The following is a 23,619-nucleotide window of genomic DNA, read 5'->3' as shown; positions in this document are numbered from 1 at the left end:
AGGGAGCTGCCTGTATGACACCTGCTGCAGTTTTCTTCTGAAATCATACATGACAACACTGTCAAGACGATGTCTTCAATGTTATTGCGCAATCAGTGATGAACTTTAAAACTTCCTGTTTTATGATAAAATTGTTCTGTCAAATTCAATTTAACATCACCTATTGAAAAGGGGACAACAGGCCCGAATGGAGTTCCTTGTGCTAAGCCCACGTCACCAGACACTTAACGCTTAACCTCAGTGCGGTTTCAGTCTCTCGCAGGACTATCGCATGGTTTAACCACTCAACCTGGAATTCGCTGCTCAGTGCTGGAGAGTAATCCTCTCCCACAGGCCCCTAAAACTCCCCTCAGGAGGGTGAACTTCCCTGAAACAAAGCATTCTTTGTTAATAAGCTCCTTTTTCTTCCCCCATTCCACCTTCAAAAACCTTTCCCCTTCTGCAGCTCCGTGGAGCGCCTTTCTGTTTGCCAGATGGGGTGCCGCCCAATTCATGAAATTTTGAATAAAGCCAATTAGCTCTTTAAATTTACTCCATTGATTTTCATTATTTATCAGATTTGGTGCCCGCGGTAGGACCAGAGGAGACCTTTGAAGGCTTTGGGGACGATGAGAAACACAGGTGTGGCTCCGGAGAAGCCTTTGAGCCCACTGTCTTCATCACCGTTTCTGAGAGCTCTCGGTTCCGAACTCGGTATCTGATCTGCTTTCCCATCCAGGGCTCAGCAGGTCAGCTTGAGCAGAGGCAGGGGGCTCCATCCAGAACCCCAGTCCCCGGCCCTGGGTTCAGCCTGCATTTCCCAGTTGTCTGGGACCCCGTTCTCCAGGTCCCCTCCCCAGTCCCCGCTTACTGGGCTCTGATGGTTCATTGCCGGGAATTGCTGGTGGTGTGTTAAGGTGCATGAGCTTGTTTGTCTTGTTTTGTGTAGAGAAAGGCTATTGCTAATGGGGATCTTGGAAGCCAAAAAAAGCCACAAAAATTGGTGGGTACGAGTCAAGAATTTAAGAGCTGTGAGATGCTTGCCACCAAACCCTCCTGTGTTAGGATAAGACTCGTCTGTTAGAATAATGGGTCAGAACAGGTTAGACTGACCCTAGGTCACCCGCCAACCTCAAGGAAATTTCTGTGTGACGAAGTACACGGTAAACCATCACACGATCTCCAGCCCAGCAGCACATCCCTTTCAAGTATTGGTTTGGCTCCAAGAGAACTGAAGGCTTAGCTTAAAAAAGATAAAATAAACCAAACAACAAATAAATCAATAATAAAGATGGGAACCTGAAAATCCAAACACTTAGAGACCATTGTAGGATTATTATTTGGCCTAATTCAAATATTGTTGCGTGTTAGGAACAGGAAGTCCGGAGGAGAGGGAGAGAGATGGGGGAACAGTTTGCCAGTGGAGCAGTCAGAAGACACAACATTTACCAATTAAACTCACAGTCTTGCATGGGCACAACTCATGGTGCCACGGAACAATGACAATAGTCACATCCAAAATCACTGATCACAGATTACCGTAAAATACAGTAATAGCCCAAACATTTGAAATATTGCAGGTACTACCAAAATGTGACACAGAGACACAAAGTGAGCAAATGCTGTTCAAAAAAAGGTCCTAACAGACTTGCTCGACACAGGGTCGCCATAAAACTTCAATGTGTAAAAAATACAATACCTGCGAAGTGCAATAAAGCAAAGTGCAGCAAAGTGAGGTATACGTGTAGCTTCATTTAAAAAAAATTCATTGCAAAACACTAATAAAATTTTAAGGACATAAGAGGTACCCTCCCCCTCAAAAAAAAAGAGAAAGGCTATGAGGCTGACCTAACCCTGGTGACCCCTCTCTCCTCCTTTGCTGGAATGCAGTACTTGCTCTACTAACCTGTCTGAATTGTCTTTTCCCTCTGAAGAGAAGACTCGACCATAAGCATTGCCAAGTCAGTGGCCTTACAAACACCGTATCCACCCTCAAAGGGGGACCCCAATTTGGGCCCCTCCCAAAGCTGACAGGACTCTGAGGGCTTTTTGGGAGACTGCTGCATTATTTCCTGAAACAACTATGAAGAGCAGAAATTAAAATTTAAAAAGAAAACCTAAAGCCTTGTAAAGGATTTATGGGTAGATCAACCTCTGATGTCATTTAAGTTGCAACCAAATTCCTTGAGGAATTAAAGGCAACTGTCCTCATCTTACAGATCTTTGCAAATCTAAAACTGCCACTAAAGAGGCAATTCAAAATTTACCTATTCCTTTTCACCAATTCCCAAACTTTCCCTATTTATCTCAAAAGGCTTGTAACTTGCATTCTTTCTCTGTGCCTCTAAGCTGTAAATGTTAAAGTACAAACTTCAGAGAGGTAATGCTTAACCGAAAAAAAATCAAAAGAGGGAAAGGTCATTTGAAACTTAGTTTTAGACATCTGTGCAGGCAGCCTTTACTTATTCCATCTTCCAGAAAAACAACTTAGATCCAACTTCTTTTGTAACTAGTAAAACAGAATCTATGAGGTCTCAGTTCATGTCTGTCTATATGTTTATGTGGGTATATGTATCTTATGTGATATTTTCCTACCACTAATGGTACCACAAAAAATAATTAGTAAAAAGGCTCTTTTTAATTGGCTTAAATAAAACAAAGTTCTTATATAAATGAAATTCTCAGAAATATAACAGAAACTAACCCAAATGAATTTCAGATTCATGTGATATCGGAAAATATAAAAGCTAGTTTAAGGTTGTTGGTTTAATTGAAATAGGCATGTCTTTAGAGTTATCAGTATTAAATAAAACTTTTATCCTACCTGAATTTACTAACCAAATTAATTCATGTTACCTCTATTACAAAAATTGTCAGCCAGAAAAGTAACTCAGAATAATGACTGACATTGTCCGATGTCTAATGAAGTGTTTCTGGGTAGTCCTTGTAAGAATAATTTAAATAAATAGATGTACGTAGGATAAAAACTTTTTAGGAAAACTTTTTAATCTCCCTAAGTGTTTTTGATAACCTGAAACCTTAAAGTTTTGCTAAGTTAAATGATGAGTTAAGTTAAATTCTTTGAATAACCAGATCATTTCCAAACAAGCTAAAATACTGAAACACTAATTATTGAAGACAGGTTTGTCCACTTCCACTTCCTTTTACAGAAAAACTAAAGATATTTGGGTTTATTAATAAACAAGTCCCGTGACATGCTGAGAAATTTACTATGAGAAAACACGCATTTCTAGAAATTATAAAAAATAGTTACAGATTTACAGATAAAAATATTTACAAGCCACAGAATGCTAATGTAAAAGATAGTTCACAATTGTTTACTTATTTATTTTCACTAAAAATTAAAGCTTTTTAGGGTTAAAATGTCTAATATATGGAGTTAAAACTACTAGAAATTATAAGAGAAACAACTCTGGATGCAAGGAAAATAGATGTGTTTTGGGGTAAAAAAAGGTATAGATATGGAGATTCATTTTTGTTAGGGAAAAAGAAAATAATTTTCTCCTAAAATAAAGCTGCCTGTTTCAAAATGCAAAAGAGAAAAAGGACAAACAATGGACATAGAAATTTGAAAACAGAGAGAGAGAGACAAGAGAGAGGGAGAGTATTTTTTATGGTCAAGTTAGCTAAAAATTGAATTGTTATCTTTATAAATGTTTTTAAATTAAGCTTTAATACCAAGAGTGTACTTATGTAACACTAAAACAGCTTTCTTTTATATGCTAAAATGACAAATTTTCCTTGGACAATTGATCTGTTCTTGATAAGATATTCTGAAAGTTTTTTCTTTACCATTTCAGTAATCCACTTAGAAAGCAAAACTTTCGTATTTTATCAAAATGATTTCCTGTGTTTCATGTTATCTTTATCATCTGGTCTTTGATTACTTAAGTAAACCAAGTCTTCTCAATATTAAGAGTTGTTTTGCTCAGAACAATGTAACCTTCTATATATGCCTTTGAAATCTTGTCACTTAATTAAATGTATCATTAAATATTGTTTCATACTTATCTGTGATTTTATTTAGTCAAGTGTCCAAACCATTTGATATTTTTGACAAACTTCCCAAAATTAAGATTCTAAATAATGTCTTTTTGACCTGGACATAACTTTGGGATGTTCCAGGGGGCCCCTGAAACATCTCAAAAGATTTGTTCTCTCTCCTCATGAAAGGGGGGACGTTAGGCTCATTAGGCTTATTTGACAGGTTATATGGGAAATACTGCCAAATAAAAAGTAATACTGAGGGGCTTCCCTGGTGGCGCAGTGGTTGAGAATCTGCCTGCCAATGCAGGGGACACGGGTTCGAGCCCTGGTGTGGGAAGATCCCACATGCCGCGGAGCAACTAGGCCCGTGCGCCACAACTACTGAGCCTGCGAGTCTGGAGCTTGTGTTCTGCAACAAGAGAGGCCGCGACAGTGAGAGGCCCGTGCACCGCGATGAAGAGTGGCCCCCAATTGCCGCAACTAGAGAAAGCCCTCACACAGAAACGAAGACCCAACACAGCCAAAAATAAATAAATAAATTTATTTTTTTAAAAAAAGTAATACTGAGCTTTCTTTATGTGTACTTGTATGGGTATATGTTATAAGTGTTCCTGAATTGTATAAAATTCCTAGAAATCTGATATGTCCTGGTATAATGTTATCAGTCATAATTCTATTTATTATCTTAAAATGTTGTATGTTACAAAAAATAACCACATTCCCTTGCCAATTCCATTACAGTGAACTCTCATCAGATTTTTACTAATGAGCAGTTTTGAATCCTTTGTCATTTACAGTTATTGTTTTACTCTAATGTTTTTTCAGAAGTGTACGTGCAAAAGTCCTTCATCTTCAAGGAGATTCCAGGAAAGGCCTTTTGACAAGTACAGGTTTCTGTACTTGTCAGAATGCTAGAGACCCCCTGGTCTGTTAACCCCTCTCTCTGGTTAACAATCCCAAACTTGGGGAAATTTGCATCTAAGCTCCGCCTAGGCAAAGAAAACACCCAAGGCAAGAGAAACACTGTTGCGTGGTCTATTCACCCTTAAGACTTTACTTGCCGCCACGGCTGGCACCTTTCCAGTCCTGAGCCACAGGTTCGGATGGGAATTACCAGGAAGCATTCAGGACTCAGGGTTTGCTTCCTTTGGTGGGCTGTCCCTCCCCGGTTAGGAGTAAACGTAAATGAGGCTACGATCAGGAACCCCTCATTAACTCTTGAAAGTACTGCAGAATCCACTATTAAGACAACAGCTGCGCAACAAAGATCCTTTGACTCTCTGGCCAAAGTTGTTTTTGATAAGAGGACAGCCCTGGATTAGCTTTTAGCTTGAGCCAGGAGGTGTCTGTGCCGTGGCCGATACCGCCTGCTACACCTGGATTAACACTTCTGGAGAAGCTGACACTCACGTACACAAGATCAAGCAACTTGGCTTAAAAAGGTGACTGCGTCAGTGGGTCTTTCTATGACTTATTTGACTTCAATTGGTTTGGGTCTCGACCATGACTCCAAAGTGCACTCCAAATACTGGGGATTATCTTGCTTTTAACAATCATAGTAGTTTCCCTGGTGAATTGTGTTTTCCCAAGAGCTTTAAATCCAAGTTCTCAGCCACTAACCACCAAGTCAATGATGTCCCTAATACAAGAACTCCAGAAAAGGAACAACGAGAATGACCAACTTAGATATTGTGAACCCAAAGCCGTGAATGTCCCGGGATTAAACCAAACGGCATGCCCTGTCGATACCACACAGAGGATCAGACAAAACCACGAGAGCTTCAGAGCAGTAGCTGAGAGTGGCGCTCATGCCTTACATTTTGATCACATCTCTCAGAGAAGCTGAGAGTCTGAGCAAAAGGGGAAAATTGTTAAAAAAGAGACAATAGGCCCAAGATGGAATCACTTGTGCTAGGACCACGTCACCAGACTGAATCTTAATACTTAACCTAACTGAAGTTTCAGCCTCTCCCAGGACCGTCCCCTTTAACCAGTCAACCTGGAATTCCCTGGTCAACGCTAGTGAGTATACCTCCTGCCCTCACAGACCCCATCTTTTCCCCTTAGGAGGACAACCTCTACTGAAACAAGACATTCTTTGGGAAAAATTTCCTTTTTCTGCCCCCTTTCTCCCTTTGAAAACCTCTTCTTTTAAACAGCGTGGCAGATGGGATGCTGCCCGCTTCACGGATCGCTGCACAAAGCTAATTAGATCTTTAAATCTGCTCAGTTACAACTTTGTTCTTTAACACACCTAAGGATGTCCTCCAGAGCTGCACTTCAGCACCAGGGAGCAGCCCGATGGGTGCTGAGACAACCTATGGCTCCTGCAGAGACTGGATTAGCATCAGCGTCATGCGTTAGCTGTTTAGAGCACAGACAGAGCTTGCTACAGCACCTAGCTTGATTCTATCGAGGAGGCCCACAGAATTATTCATGCACAACCCCCTGGGGAGAAGCCTCGCCACTGAGTTCCGGGACCACTACCTAAAGCCTCCTGCTTCTCCGATGCCAAGAGCTGGGCTCCACCTTTGCACCACCTCTGAAGGTTCACTGTGATGCAAGATGCCATCAGGGCAGGGAACCTGCCACGCACTGTTCTCATTTAGTCCTCGGTGTTGAAGTGTAGAACCCACTCTCTCATGATTACAAATACAAGTGTCACTCTAGTCACATAATGACAATTCAGAGTCAATGAGACACCGAGCTGGAGATGGGCCCACTGTACGCCTTTGGACCCAAGTACAAGTCCTTATACAAGGACACTGCTTACTAATACTGAAAACAAAAATTACTGGCTCTGAAAGTAAGAGAAAGAATATTAAGTATGTTCTGTGAATAGACATTTTTATTAACAGCAACAATTAAAAAAACCCCAGAAAACTTCAAGGGAAGGAAGAGCTACTTACACCAGAATAGAAAGGCTCACCAGACACACATATCACATCCTGTTCCTGGATCATCAGAATATCTTTGGCCAGGTGTAGCCGCACTTTGAAAGGCTCCGGATTACCATCCTGCAGCAAACAAATCCCCGTCTTTGTCTTCAGACAGAAAAAAAAAGAAAGCAAAACAGAGAAAAGAATTATACTTAGTTTATAGATTATAATTTTATGGCTTATTTATAGCAAAACATGATGAATAACATCTGAAAGCTCGGGAAAAGCACTCTGATGAGTCTGAAACTTAATACAGTACACAGAAAAGTATAACCTTTTCACATAAAGTAGACCTCAGATAATAGAGATTATGTGACAAAATCCCCACAAAGATTTGGAAAGTAAGGATTACAGTTTTACAGTATATTTTTAAAATAGTGAAAGTTTTGTTTAATACTTACAATCAATATAAATTTCATAATGGTTTTATTGAGATGCTATTCACACTGTATACAATTCAACCCTTTAAAGTGTTCAATGTTTTTAGTGTAGCAATATGCAGCCATTGATTGCTATAACCAATTTTTGACCATTTTGATCACTCTGTAAAGAAACCTAATATTCCCATCTCTCCATCCTCTCACACCCAGTCCTAGGCAACCACTCATCTACTTACTGTCTTTCTCACAGACTTTTAAACCTGTAAAAACATACCTTCTTATCTTCTCTACCCTCCACTATTTGATCAACCCATTCACCAGCACACATGCACCTTGTACAGAGGAGGGAACCAGGATAAAGAGGTGAAGAACTGCTTGAATTAACACAGCTAATTAAGACACAGCCTGGCTTGAGACCCAAGATTTTTGATTCCCTTTCCACTGTTTTTGCTTCACACATTTCCGGGAATTGTGGAAACAGCCTGTGAATATTTCCAAACTTGTACTGCATGGCTTTAAACCATCAGCTTAGTGATCACAGACGGAGTCCACACATCTCGTCCCTCCTGAAGCAGGTCAGGGTTATAATATTTGCCAGATAAATGGAAATATTCTCCTTAGCAAGGGCACTTTATGGTCCCATTTATCAGAGATGCAAATGGAAATTCTTTTGAAATAGAATATAATCGCTGGCTGTTACTCTGAACTAAAAAGTCAACAAAAACAATGACTACCTTGGAAATTACATTTTCATTTAATAACCATTGAGCCATTCTTAATTTGGATAAAGGGAGAAGTACATAGAAATACATTTTTACCCTTACTATTTAATGAGCACAAAATCCCAGACAAATAATATGAGACTTTCTTTCCCTTGGAATATAAATTAGATGTGGATTGCTAGGGGTTTGTTTCTTTAAAAGAATGTTCCATGATATTGATGAGAATATACTTAGATACCGCAACTTCCAGAGATAACTCTTTCTGTAAATTGCTTTTTCCCATGTGAAAATACATACTATTATACCCTCTATTATATACAATGTTAAATCGGTCTGTAATTATTTTGTAAGTGTTATAATATCTTTTAAGGAAAAACAAGCTTTTCCAGGAGCCATGATGGCATCAGTCCCTCCTCCGAGGCTATGCATAGCTGGGGCCCCTAAATCGCATCCATTAATCTACCACAGAGCTTAACTCAAGTGCGTATGTCTAAAAGACAAAAGAATGTCAGCAAAAGCAAATTATATTTTCCTTAATACAGACACAATTTTTGTACATTTTTCACATGGGAAAGTCTCTCACGCTTACAAGATGATCTTGGCCAGGGGCCAACATCGGGACTTCTGCGATGCAGGGGAGAGAAGGGCAGGAGATAATATCAAAGCTAAGGGAACAAAATTGGGCACATTTGCTGATTTTTAGATGTACAGTACCCGAGCCATTTTCCCCCAGAAATGTAATGGAATAGCTGGCAATCACAAATAAAGCCCTGTCTCAACTTGTGGATGAAAGAGGGGCTTTTCCCTGAGATCCCATAAATACATTATTGTTACACATCAAAGAGATCGCAAAGATCGCCAGGGAAAGTTTGAGGAACTAAAACACAGCTATGAGGTTTCTCTCATCACATTTCTGATATGGTCAAAGCTCCATTCACTCAAGTAATGTGTGAAATGTCCCCTAACTATTAGATGGTTGTCTGGAAAACAGAACACAGACTTGGAGCCCATGCTTGACTCTTCAGAGGACAAGACTGAAGGAAAATAAAGAATGAGGCAACTTTCTGTTAGAATTATATATATATATATATGCATACACCAATACATAGCTGTTTGGAGAAAATAACAAACTGAGAGATAATGAAGCTAACAACACATTCACATTAAAATACATTTTCCAGGCATTACAGATGTTACATTTATTCTATTACGAAAATTCAGCCTATGGACATGAAAATACATTAAAAGTCCGACACACACATCCACTTTGCCAATACTGTGTAACATTAACAGTGAGTCAGACATGAATTAGACAATCATCTTTGGCCTCAGAGTATTCCTACTTCTAAAAATGTACATGTATAAATAACATGCAGTATGATATTGGAGCACTTGATACAGGAGCAACGTAGAGAAGGGACCTAACTACTCATGGGAGAAGGGGCATTAGAGGAGGCTCTGTAGATAGAAAAATGTGTGGCTTGTCTTGAAAAAATAAATCAAGAAAACAATAATTAGAGAAGGCAAAAGTAATTTCATCCAAAAGGGAAAAAGCTGAGTGAACACCCAGAAGCATGTGAATGCATGCTCCCCGGACGATGGAGAACGCAGCCCCAAGGCCGAGCCCGTGGTATGTGGGAGGGGGCGGGGCGGTCAGGCCCCTGTACGGTGTGCCCAGCGTGTGAACAGGTGGGAGGGGCCGTGGAGGAACCTAAGAGCAGTGAAATAACATAAACGTTTAGAGTTAGGTCTTATGAATGTATTTCTTACAGCAGAGAAGAAGATGGATGGGGGTTGGGGAAGTGAGCACATAGTTACTGTTGCAGAAACATAAACCTTGCGCAGGAAACTCTGGGGACGGGAAGCAACTGGCTCAGACCCGGAGCTGCTACAGTAGCTGGAAGAAGAGGGGTAAAGTCCATTTGGGGCGCCCCCCAGCTCAGAGCAGCACCGCTGGACTGGCATCACCACTGTGAAGGCAGGCTGTGCGCCCTGAAGTATTAATCCCCTTGGCTCTGATAACCCAGGGCAGCAGAGGCGCAGAGATGGGTGAGTCAGGATTTGAACCCGGGCTGCCCGGCTCCAGGCTCCAGGCTCTTATCCCCTGGCCCTGGTCCCCTCATGCAGAGGTCTTTGAGGGGATGCCTCCCCCAGTCTTTCCACACACGACGACAAGGCTATCTGTGTCTTTCACCTGGTAGCACTTTGGTTACCAAGCATCTCCTTATGGGAGTGCAGAGAGTTCTGAGAAGGACACCATCTTGAACCAGCCATTCTTCATGGATCAGAGCGATGGCCAGTGAGGGAAAAATGAGACAGAAACCACTCTGGGCCTGATGGATGCTTTTCCTGCCAAAGCTAGGCTGCTGAGGGAGCACAGGACACTAGCGGATACCAGGAGAGGCTTGACCCACATGGGCTCATCCCCCATGGACTGCTACAGGGGTGAGAACGGGCAACAGGACACTGAGTGTGGCCACCGGTGCGGCACAAACTAGAACACTGAGGGATGCAAAGTCTTTACAGATCTGTGGACCCAGATTGTTCAAAAAATAAAAAAATCATTCACATAATGATCAGTCCCACATTTTAGTATAAACTTAAGACCTGCAGCTTCTTTTTCTTTACTAACATAACAGTCATTTGTCTTCAGACTTGTTTAACTGGGGATGCATCACGCATGAGTGAGGAAATGCATGTGTTACATATAACATACAAATATATTACATAATTATACAACATACGTAAAACCTGAAAAGTGATAAATACATTCAAAGGTTGTTTTCCTGTCCCTGACGGATGATCCTACATTGCAGCTGGATTTTGCAAAACCCACACTGAAGACTATTTGCTTAGAGGAATATTAAAAGGCAATACCTCTTAATTACTTAAAAGGCAGTATGTTTAAACATCTAGTCATTGACTTGTTTTCTGTGAATCAATGAAGTGTGTTCAAGAATTTACATGGATTTATCTGTTTTAAAAACAAACCTCACATGTAAACTTATTAAGAATGTATGCTTTGCAGAAACCAAGTACCTTTGGAAGTTTGAAAAGTAGACTGTCACCCACTGTCTACTTGAAAGTTAAGACCTCTTTAATTGAGGTTCTAGTCCTTGAAAGAACACAAGTTGTGTTTTCATGGAACTTTAATATCTGTGTTCCTTTAACCCTGAAGTGTGGAATCTGCAATATCAGATATAATAAACTGCAAGAAACCAGGCAGAGACCATTCTATGCACGACAGTCTTGTAGGAATCCTCATAGTTCTGTATTTTGGTTGCCAAATCTAATTTAACTTGTCCTGTAAGCCTCTAGTTGCAAGTGATATGTAGTTCCTTATCCTGTACCATCTTGTAGTAGCAGTGCACTAATGCTGTTTCACACAAGATGTTTCAAACTGCGTTTTACCCTTTCCTTTGCCTGCTGGGATGGGGTCTTACCTGGCCTCCTCCTTAGCTAAATTCCAGCCACTTTTCAAGCACTTGTACAAAACTTGTATCTCCTTGCAATCTTCAGAGACCGTTCCATCTAAAGATGAGTCCTTAACATTTGGAACTCAGGGCTTTCATTGAATAAATACATTCACCTAACAGTTAATCGTGTATTTAGGCATGACATGTAGTGACTTCCATGACATTTAGTTCCATGTCACATCATCTGACTTCAACTTATACGCTGTTATCTAAAGAAAATCTTCATAAGTTATGACTCTTTTCATTTTTAAGGATTATTAATCTATAGGACCTAGTACAGTCTTTTGTTCATACTGGGATTTTCAATATTTGTTGAATGAAACATAGTCACAGATTATATGTTATTATATGAGACTAGATTATAAGTGTGCATGAATTATTAAACTGTTAAATATGTTATAGAGAAATATGTATTTTCATACTCAACACCTAGATGTGATCCTATTTTAAAGAATGTGGATATGAAAGTGAACAATGAGGAAAACCCACACTAAAGATAGAATATTGGTTTACTGGAACACATAGGTTTTTGGGTTTTTTTTGCGGTACGCGGGCCTCTCACTGCTGTGGCCTCTCCCGTTGCGGAGCACAGGCTCCGGACACGTAGGCTCAGCAGCTGTGGCCCAGCCGCTCGGCGGCATGTGGGATCTTCCCGGACTGGGGCACAAACCCGTGTCCCCTGCCTCGGCAGGCAGACTCTCAACCACTGCGCCACCAGGGAAGCCCTTGACGACACTTTTAAAGGTGGAGAAGTCAGTACTTTTGCCTGGGTATGCACACACTTTTTCTTCTACAATGTGGGTTTTGCATTTGTCCTGATTGTATTCTCTCTCTTCATTTTTGTTTCTTGTCATACTTTTGAATCCCAATTACTTTAAAATAATTACAACATTTTCTTTTTAAGAGAAGAATTTTTTAAACAATAAATAACCCTCCTTTAAAAAAAAAGTCCGTATTAGATAATTAAGATGTTTAAATGAAACTTATCTAGCCACACTTCTATTCCTTCACAAAGAAGAGACTTCTTGGCATCTGCGTGGTAATATTCTATCTGGATCTGTCTGATGGACGTGGATATCAAATTTTCATCCTTAGTAGTTTATTATCAGTCAAGAGAAAGTCAAGAGAAAACAAGTTTCATTTAATGTATCTTTGATATAATTTTCAGCAATGTAGTACTTAAGAAAGAGGCCCAAAATTAGACTCAGGCATTCCAAGCTATACATGATGGTTTTGCTTTTACCTAATTCATTAAATGTCACTCAGCATTCTCATAAAACCTCTCCATTTGCTCATCTGCAAAGTGGCAGAGTTAAGCTAAATTGTCTTTACGGTGCAGGTCCACTTAAACGTTCTAAGACTGTCAATTTCTGGCAAACCCTTTGATTTCAGTCCATCTTCAGGGCGATTCGATCATCCTCAGGGCACCATAGAGTCCTGCATCACTTCCGGTCCAGCCAGCATGTGTCAGACACGCGGGAACTGCTCTGACAGTTCTGAGGTCTGCTCCACGCTGGCAGCGTTGAAATGGTGAGATCCTCAAGGGATCATTGCCGGAGAGCAAAGAACATCTATTACAGAAGTAAGGGTAAGAGGACCTCAACGGCATCACCATTATAAAAAACAGCTGAACCTTGGACAGAATTTGATGTATGTTTCAAATCAATGAATCAAAACATTTTGTGTAAGAAACGGTCTGGGAAATCAATCTTATACAGCCTCTCACATCCAAGGTGAACCATGTGTTAGAAACATTGGCCACTGTCCAGTCTCTACCACATGCGTCTCCGATGTGTGTCACGTTGTCTCATTCACACAAATATCCATTCAGATTGATGGGTGCTTTACCACCCAAAACGTAAGATAAAACTTTAAAAGAAACTGTAGGTTTACTACATTCATACAAAATGACCAGTATGATAACACGTACTGTATTTACAACCAGAAATGACACACTTAAAATTTATGCTTCTAAGTGTAAGCTCGGAAAACAGTAATTTTTTTTTTTAAGTATGAACCTTTGAAAGGGGCTGAATTAAAAGATGAATAAATTACACATTCTGACCTTATAATATTCAGGGTAGCATGTGAGAGAGGTTTGTAAACAAATAGCTATAATATAATATAATTTGAAAAGTGCTAGCATGTATAAAGGATTTTTAAAAGTATTACCATACTTAAACTTTGAAAATAAAAAAATGAAAAATAAGCATTGAAGGAATGAAAGTAATTTATTATTTTTTCTGAACAACCTAAAATTGAACCTACTGTGACAAATATTTTTTTTAAAAAGATATTTTTGCAAGAAATATAATACATGACATTTCGCTAAAAGAACAATTTTGACAAATGTTAATACTGAAGATTTTTTAAACTTTATTATAGGTAATCTAGTTATGGCTGTTTCTTTCTTGGGTTATTTATACATACTAAACTATTTTAAACCTTTTAAGCAAATATGAAATATTTTAACATATGAATATTTGCATTTTGCCTGAAGAGTGAAAAGACAATGCTTTGAGTGTTGCATGGAAAGATAATCTTTCTTCCTAAAATAGAAGAGCTGCATTCCTGGAGCCCCAACTCCATGCACTGTTGACTGCACACTTGAATGGATGGCCTCTAACATCCTTCAAGAGCAATGAATGCATCACTTCCGCTCACACCGAATGCGATGACAGCTCTACAGAGAGTCGCCGTACATCAATACTTAATACTGAAATACTTAAAGAGTATGGGAATCATAAAATCAAGGTCTTTTAGTGCTGAAGGGGACCTTAGATGTCTTCTAATTTATAACCATTTATGTGAAAAGAATTAGTTCCAGCTCTTTCACTAGCTGAAGCCTTCAGCGTATAGTTTGTGGGGAGAGACAATTCAGTCCAATGAAACATGCGCCAGTCTTCTTGAAGGAAGACTGAAATCCCGGGGCTTCCCCAGGCCTGTGAGGCCTTTCCAGTCTTGCAGAGACAGCTCGTGCTCTGGAAACACTGTGGGCCCATCACCCGTCCCTCTGTGGAAAGCCATTTTCCACGTAAATACGTAAGGGAGGGCCCAGCGTTCCCTATCACCTGTTTCCCCTCATCAAAAACGGAAGGCATGCGACCTACCTCCTCACAGGTAGTCCTGAAATCCATGTGCTGCGGCACCGCAGAGGATGTCGTCTGAAAAGACAGAGAAAGGCCATCAAGCACAGCATCGAGGGGCAGAGAGGAGGACGTAACGAAGTACAATAAATTAGGCAGCGGAGCCGGCAGGCCAACTGTTTACAGCCACCTGTAAGGACAAGAGCTCCCAGGGGACAATGAAGAGACGGCAGGAGGAAACGAAACGTCTTCAGCTCCAGCTTCTGTGAAGAATAACCCTACGGCCATGGTTCCGCGGGCCGGGGATGTGCATTTCCAGGCCCCGCTCCCTCCCCTCAGCATCCGGATGGGACCCAGGGCGGGATCAGCCTGCCGCTCAGGGGCTGGCTCATCCCTGCATCCCCTGTGAAACCCCACTTGGCAACTGGGGAAGAAACTTCAAAAGGAGTAATTAAAAGTTGCCTTTCATGTGGTTATCTCTCGATAAAAGGTTGACTAATCTTTCTCCTTTTAATTAAAAAGCTACATGCATGAATAATTCTCTCCGGAACTTAAAATGTAATTCACAAACAGAGTGATCTAAGAAAGCAAGCTATTTATCAGGGTGAATAATGTAAAGATAAATCAATGTATGAAATACCTAATACAGATGCATTTAGTGGTCACTGTAATTTCTAAATGATAGGCATAGACTTAAATGCACATAAATGCATATGTCTTGTTTGATTTTAAATGCTTTTGGAGAGTTTTGTTTTAATTATGTGATGAACTTAATAAAACTAAGGGTTGTCATAGAAAACTGACATCCTGTCAGTATAAAAATGCGGAGCCCAAACCTAACAGTTTAGGAGAATGAGACCCCAAGTGAAATGAACGGTGAATGCCGAAATAGACTTTATACACCTCAAACAACTGCTCCTCTCAGCTTTGGGGACAGTAAACTATCTTGTCCTCTTTGTCATTTTCTGTTGTGTGTGATTGATGAACCCTTGATCAAGGGTGAGTGGAATGGAGTATGTTGTCACTGGATTATTACTGTTGCCTTTGAAGGAAAAGAGATTGCCCATTTTCGGTAGTAACTCAACAAGCCACATAATACACTGTTTTCCATAAATAAGTTGTGGGCTGTGAGCCTGCTCTGGTGTGACTGGAAAGCATACGGAGGCTGATTTTGGTAAAGTTAGGGAAGAACAAATCATCAGCAAATGAAAGGGCAATTTGATGCTGAAATTATAACCTGATGATGCGAACTATTTATTTAGTGTCCGTGAGAAATTTGCCATGAGTTTAACTATTATTTTTCAAAATTGCTCTTAAGATTGTATTTGAAAGCAAATATCTACTTATCGCCAGCTCTGACATGAAGCTATTCCTTTTCTATAAAAGGAGGAGAATTTCAGTATTTATTGATTACATAAAAACACGGTGTGTCTAGAATCAATTTCCTGCTACTAAATGCAACCAGAGAAAACAGGCATGAAGGTATTTAACCACCATCTAAACTCAATCTCTATTTGAGTAGGGGGTGTACCCATGCCTTCTACCATTTTTAATACATCTTCCTTGTTTTCTTAATTTTCCATTGGCTTTCATGAAAATATCTGGTAATAATATCAGGTATTTATTCAGAAAAAGAATTAATGTAATATGCAAAGCAATTTAATTATTAGGTAACATAAATTTCATAGCTATCATAAAACTGTTTTCAGTGATTGTAAATTTAAAAACTGGAATAAAAGTTGTATTTTATACGTTTAAAAATTTCTGAGACCTTTTCTGTACAAAGGTTTATGTTACAGTGGTTTTAGATTTACAGAAATATTGTGAAAATAGCACAGAGGGTTCCCACATTCCCCACATGCCTTTCCCTCTATTATTCACATCTTACATTTATGCACACCATGCCTTAGTATGGCATATGGTGTGTAACGCTGTTACAGCTAATGAACCAGGACTGTGATCTTACTGTTAAGGCCCTACTTCTTTGAAATTTCCTTGTTTTCACCCCCCAGTGTCCTCTGTAGTTTCCAGGATCCCATCCCAGATGCCACATTGTATTTCATCACCGTGTCTCATCACGCTTCTCTTAGCTATGACCATTTCTCAGACTTTCCCTTTTTTTAATGACTTTGGCAGTTTTGAGGATTATTGGTAATTGGTAGAATGTTCTTCCGTTGGGATTATTCTGACGTTTTTCTCATGACTGTAGTGGGGTCATGGGTTCTGGAGAGGAAGACCAGAGATAAATGCCACTTGACCACCTCACGTCAGAGAATCACAGTCAGCACGCCTTATCCCTGCTGCTGAGGCTGACCTTGATGGGCTGGCTGAGATGACGTTTATCAGGTTTCTCACCATAAGTTCCTCTCGGTCCCACTCTCCACACTGCACTCTCTAGAGACAAGTCACTATAAACAGCCCACGCTTAAAGGGTGGGGAGCTGTGCTTCTCCTCCTTGAGGGTTGAGTATCTACAGGGATTATTTGGAATTGCTCTAGACAGGAGATGCATCTATTCTTCTCCATTTATTTATTTATCCAATCATTTACTTAGGACCTCTCAGCTGACAGAGCAAGGAATATATGTGCATATGATAACCCGTGTTGGAATGCATGCATTTATAAAGATTTCCATGCATAAGCATCTGTATCTTTGTTAAGCTAACCATGAGCTCTTAGTGATGTTGCGTCTCTAACACATGACTACATGGACCTTCCTAGTTTCTCCCCTTGTCTGTCTGTAGATTCCCACTCCCGCAGGGACCCACCGTTCACTTACCTAGTTGTTCAGCCCCAGCGTACAGGGACAGCCGCACAGGATCTGTTAACACATATCCCTGTGGGAAACAATTTTATCCACTAGAGCACCGTTTATTTTGCCTTTGATACTACAAGCTGCACTCATTTCCAAAATGATGAGTGTGAACCCCTTTTCTCCTCCCCCATTTCAGTGAGATTATTTCAGACCTTGTATTACGGTAGATGCTTTGCCATAATAGGGTTTCCTGATCCCCTAAGAAGTTTTTAAAAATCTTCACACATCAAGTTGACTCTGCGCTTTAAATTTCCATGGGATTTGACAAGTGCACAGTGTCATGCACCCACCACTACAGTATCACACAGATCACTTCACAGACCTGAAGAATCCCCTGTGCTCCACCTGTGCAACCTTCCTTCCCTCCCTGTGAACAGCTGGTCAACCAAGGATCTTTTTACTGTCTCTACAGTTGTGATTTTTCCAGAATGTCATATAATTGGCATCACACAGGACAGAGTCTTTTCAGACTGTCTTTTCAAATTTAGAAATATGCATTTAAGGTGTGTCCATGTAATTTCATGGCTCAATAGGTCATTTATTTTTATCAGGATAAAATTCCATTGTTAGGAAGCACCACAATTACACTTATCCAGTCAAAATTACGCTAACCCTCCACCTTAAACAGAACCATGACTAGCTGAGGTGCTTGCTGAGGGCAAAGGTAGTAGAAGGTAGGTTTCAATACCAGTTACAACCGTGTGTCCAGCTGTAGAAATGAGAACTGTAATTGTATGAGGATTTCTTCCTTATTTTATTATAAATATGATGATGAAAGTCTTTGTTCCTTCTTGTATCCTCTTATGATCTAACATAAGTTTTATTAATAATGTAGACTTTTACGTCACAGCATTCAAGTCACAGTACATCAAGGAGAGGAGTGAATGTCACTTCAGGACTTCGTGTTCCCTTCCGAGGAAATGATTCGTGTTATTCTGGGTTGCATGCAGGGTACTTGTTTCATCTCGGTTGGAAGTAAGACTTTACCGTCCTTATTGGGAGGTTAAGGAGAAGAGTGTGAATGTCAAGTTGACAAGGGTGAACTGTGATGGTTAGTTTTCATGTGCTGACCTGATTAGGCCAGTTATTCAACCCGGTACCAAGTAATCGAATCAAACACTAATGTAGGTACTTCGGTGAGGTATGCTGTAGCTATGGCTAACATCTACAAACAGCTGACTTTAAGTAAATGAGATTATTCTACATAATGTGGGGAGCAGTGGGCTCATGCCATCAGCTGAAAGGCCTTAAAAGCAAACTGGGACATGTCTCTGATGATGGAATTCTGCTTCAAGATGGGAGCACCAAGTCCCTCCCATCCTACAGACTCTGGACTTCCAGGCCCCGCGATGGTGGCAGCCAACTCTTTGAAATGAATCTCTTAATGCATGTACATAGATATATGGGTATCCGACTGGTTATGTTCATCTGGAGAATCCCAATTGATACAGTTGTGTATGCCACTGAGATCCTATGGTTTCATTAGGCAGTATTAGTCTATGACAATAACTGAATGAAACAGCATGTTTCTAAGTATTTCTGAAAATACATTAAGTACAGCTAATCAGTACCAGCAAGCCCAATGACATAAGCTTTATACTTATATAAAGTATACAGAATATACTTTATACTAGGTATTTCTAAGTTATGCAATAAGAACTATGAGAAAAGAACTTGATTTTTTGCAATTGGTTTATTAACAAGATAAATTAACTAATACCTTCATGGAAAATTACAAAGAATTTCTTTTTCCCCACAAAACAAAAAATGTCTTTTGTTTTTCCTAGGGGTACATTCATTGCAAAAAATGAAGTTCTTTTCTCATAGTTCTTATTGCATAACTTAGAAATTAAAAAAACTGAAATTTTTAGGGCTTTCTCTATATGATTGTTTTTAAATAATTAATCTGTATTAAAATGTAAAGCAATAACAAATATACAATTCCAAAAGCTTTCATCTCTATATCCAAGGATAAGGAAAAATAGCTTACTGATTTATTAGTATTTAGTATAAGTCTTATCAGGGAAAAAAATAAAACTTTTATGAAAATGAATTTCTTAAAATGATTCTTAGAAAACTTCATCACTTAAAATATGGAGATGAGAAAAGTAATGCATAAGTAGCTTGGGTGGATAAGGATAAAATTCACTTTAATGTTTACAGAATCACAATATATAAATGTGACCTATCACGTTCCTGATCAATTTAGAATCCCCTTGACCAGCTCAGGGAGAAGCCGCACAGCATGGAAAAGTCCAAGCCTAAGGAGACCTGTTTCTACCATTATGACACATGTGACCCAAGGAACGGTGCCAGCCTGGTCCCTGAATAGTGAGAGTGGAGCTGGATATTCCCCAGTACCCTCAGAGTACTACTTACATGTCATGGATCTTCAGACCTGGCCTCTGTGCAAAGGTCTTGCCTCCTAGGATTAAACCTAAGACTAAGAAGTTAACTGCAACTGTTGTTGTCAATCATGCTGAGAATAGCACCAGATCCTGTTGATTAAACCTCATCTTTATAACCAAAACCGGGAAAGCAGAGTTAGACAAACAGTCAGACTCATGCATGTGGAAATACTACTTCTCTCAAAATGCTTCATTTGGTATGAGGTTGATGAGATAAAGAGAACTTCCTTCCAAAGCCACAACACGTGGGGATCTGAGACCTGAGCAGGTAGTTACGTAAGACAGCACAGAAAGCATCAGTGCAAATACACGTGGATTTAAATTATTTAGATACTTTCCAGAATGCTTTAGTGAGTGTAAAAAAGTCTCTGTCACACTCTGCTTACTCTGACAGTTCAGTTTACTGAACGGAAAAATGCTGTCTATTTGTAGAACTTGCCCTAGGCTAAATTATAAAATATGCAAAATTTATCTTTCATATTTTGGGGTATCCCAAAGTCAAACCCAGCCTACACCCTCTCTACACGCTTTCACATCTTCTCGTGATGCCTTGACCGATTGGAAATTGATTAACTGCCCCCCCCAAAATAAAGTGGTTAAAGCAACAGGAGCAACAATGACACTTGCAGTCACTTGGGTTTGATTTTAGAGAACCTTCTGTATGTTCTGTGGTGGGTACCTTGGGGGCGAGTCTGTATGCATCGTTCCCCTTTCTATATTGATTAAGAGAGTGCTTGGTTATTTTAAAAATGCCAACAAAATAGTGGCTTAAACAGGATGGCAGTTTGCTTCTGCCTCCTGTAAGGGCCAAGCCAAGCAGCTAAGAGGTGATTTCACAGGGTCTGAAACCCACCTGGCCGCCCTCAGCTCCTGTGGTCTGAGAGAGGTCAGCCTCTGCCCTCACGTCCAAATTCCTGGTAGGGCAGAGAATGGGAATTGAACACAGCACGTCCATCACATTTCATCCTTCTCATCACAGTGCCACACGCAGCAACACAAGGACAAGGAAAGCAGCCCTTCAGGGGCAGCCTGTGAGGAGCTGGCGTGGGTGTCCCAGGGGAGGGGCCAGCAGCTAGCCCCCAGCCCTCAGCTGAGAACTCCCCTGTCCCCGCTTGCTCTGTCCCCTTAGAAAGAGACCTCCTTTTAAGGCCGTTTTTTGCAGGCCTTGAGATTATGGAAGGCATTTTTGCACTTTTTAGCATATATATATACATATATATATATATGTATATATATATGTATATATATATAGTTTTTTTTTTTTCCTAAATGTTCTATCAGTTCTGGTCAGCTATGCTTACTCTGCTTGTGTGCAAAGTTGTCAAGAAGTTTTGGAATTTTCTGTCTCTCTCTGAGATTTTTTTTAAAGTGAAACAACTCCAATCTCTTATTGATGTTTTGATAACTTACGGGGACTCTGAATGTCTGCTCTGATTTTACAGCACGTAAATGTGTATTTAGGCAATTACGTCAGGTCCTTAAGTCATTAATGCTAACTCATTTTCACCCAATCTATTTAGCTAGATTTTTATATTTCTGAGTGAATATTTATTTTTAATTATAGAGTTTTGATAATACTCCACGAAAAAGAGAAGAAAGTATGTTTCAAACTTAATACTTAGAAAAAAAAGAAGGAATTCTGGAAATTTATGAATACCACTGCAAGCCTACCAAATCAGCAATGAAACAAACAGGATGTTGAAAGAGACATATGTGCCAAAGGGAGCCCTCCAAAAATTTCTGGAATGCCTATTTTGCAAAAATTATCTCCTCCTCCAAATCTAGAAAATGGATAAAATACATGAAATTATGTACAAAGTTGTAAAGCCTTGTCACTGTGCACAGAAATAAACCAGGAAAGGATATATAAGTGGGTGTCAATGTTCATGTTGCTACACACTCAATTCTTTTTCTTCCATTTTTCCCCGAAGTTTTGATTGATGAAGATGCTGGCTTCACAGTGCCTAGATTCTGCCACTCCAACACTTCAGCCGCGCGCCTTTATATCAGACCTCTAGCTCATCCACCCTCTCTGTATCCTCAGCTCCTGAATTCCGCAAGCGCCGGGTCCATTCCACGCGGACACATCCTATGCAGCTGGCTCAGGAGTCCTCCAAGCCCAGAGCTCTGCAAGGCCGCGTTTAAAGGCCACGGTCCTAGGTAATTGCTCTGGTCCCCGTGGCCCTTCGGGCCTGAAGTGTTCCAGGCAGAGGCCCTCACAGCGGGGCCAGAAAATCAAACCCCTTGTGCGCCTTATTGCAGCGACACTGTCCATCCACAGAGGCTTTGCAATCAGAACAAAAGATAAGCCACTGACCACACAAAATGCTAACAATACACCGAAGTCTAGTAATGCAATGAAATAAATTGGAAAGTGCTGACATAATGTTGTTAGACAGGGTTACTTATTAAGATCTTTTTCTATCACTCCAAAAATAACAACTCTGATATTCTAACTGAATGTTTAGATATTGAGGGGAAAATGTTTGATCACCATGTTATTTCAAAACAATTACCATATTTTTCTATAGTAAGAACAGTACTTTCAGCAACATGGTTTTAATATCCAGCCCTTGGTTTGAACAATAATGACAAATTTTAACAGACATGTGATTTATCTTTTCCCTTTTCAACTACTGACATAAATCCTGCTGTGAATTTAAAGAGGGAAATGGAACAATATTAATGGCTGCCATTGAAAATTCAGGGACTGACATAAATTGGAAAAAATGTTCTATTATTTTTCAAAAATGGCAAAACTTAAAGAAAAGAAATCTTCACTCATTAAGAGGCCTAGCAGAGCAGTTGAGTTGTACTTCAGAGAGAGGCAGCTCAGAATTTACTGTGCAAAGGAATGGCCTTGGGATCCTGTTAGCACATCCCTGGGGGGAGGTGAAGCTCCCGAGAGACAGTCAAGGCCCTCTGGTTCTTGGACCACACTTATCAGCAAGGCTACAGATGAGGAATCTGGCCCCAGGAAATATATGGCTTTAGCATCAAAGAGAGAGGTCTAGAGCATCTAAAAGGTGGTCAAAATATGGTAGAAGAGCGCTGGCAACTTCCCTTTCACAGAGTCCTTCACCATCAAAATAGCTCTTCTCCTGACAAGCTATGTATTTTAACACTAATATGTAAAATCATGGTTCACAGCAGGGAACACGTGCATTCAGCTCCATTTTATAAGAAAGAATATTATTATTTATTAATACTATTAAAAGGTGCAAGATATAATGTTCAAAACATGGAACAATAATTGCATGATGGTAATAATGAAAATAAATCTCTCACATAATATTGAGCAGAGTTCGCTGTGCTATACAGTAGGTCCTTGTTGGTTATTCATTTTATTTGTGTGTGTGTGTGTGTGTGTGTGGTACGCGGGCCTCTCACTGCTGTGGCCTCTCCCACTGAGTGCGCAGGCTCAGCGGCCATGGCTCACGGGCCCAGCCGCTCCGCGGCATGCGGGATCTTCCCGGTCCGGGGCACGAACCCGCGTCCCCTGCATCGGCAGGCGGACTCTCAACCACTGCGCCACCAGGGAAGCCTGGTTATTCATTTTAAACATAGCAGTGTGTACATGTCACAAACCGGTTCGTGATCAGACCTTTAAAGATTATCTCAATTTATGAATCTATCAAGTATCTAATCAGATTAACAGATAATAAAATGTTAAAAACAAGCATAGCCTTGACCATCATTTTCATCTAACCTCCTTGAATACTACTGAGGAAAGGGAGGTGCAGAAAAGTGGTATACATTCTCTAAAATTCCTCAGTTTTGTGCCCAAATTTGAAATAGAACTCAATA

The 23,619-nt window shown here is 40.2% G+C and overlaps 1 protein-coding gene across 2 annotated transcripts in view; it reads right to left on the bottom strand.

Annotated features, from left to right (window-relative positions):
* Positions 1–23,619, bottom strand: part of SNTG1 (syntrophin gamma 1) — a 460,317-nt gene that overhangs the window by 185,116 nt on the left and 251,582 nt on the right. For both annotated transcript variants that reach the window (XM_060035135.2, XM_060035134.2), the window contains 2 exons: positions 14,615–14,668; positions 6,897–7,031 (listed from right to left, as the gene is read on the bottom strand). In XM_060035135.2, coding sequence (XP_059891118.1) covers positions 6,897–7,031; positions 14,615–14,641 — 162 coding nt within the window. In that variant the 5' untranslated portion in view covers positions 14,642–14,668. The remainder of the gene's footprint in view (positions 1–6,896; positions 7,032–14,614; positions 14,669–23,619) is intronic.

This window comes from Delphinus delphis, chromosome 17 (assembly GCF_949987515.2).
Source record: "Delphinus delphis chromosome 17, mDelDel1.2, whole genome shotgun sequence".
Lineage (NCBI taxonomy): Eukaryota > Metazoa > Chordata > Mammalia > Artiodactyla > Delphinidae > Delphinus > Delphinus delphis.
Note: the sequence above shows the minus strand (reverse complement) of the source record. Positions and strands in the feature narration are given on the sequence as shown.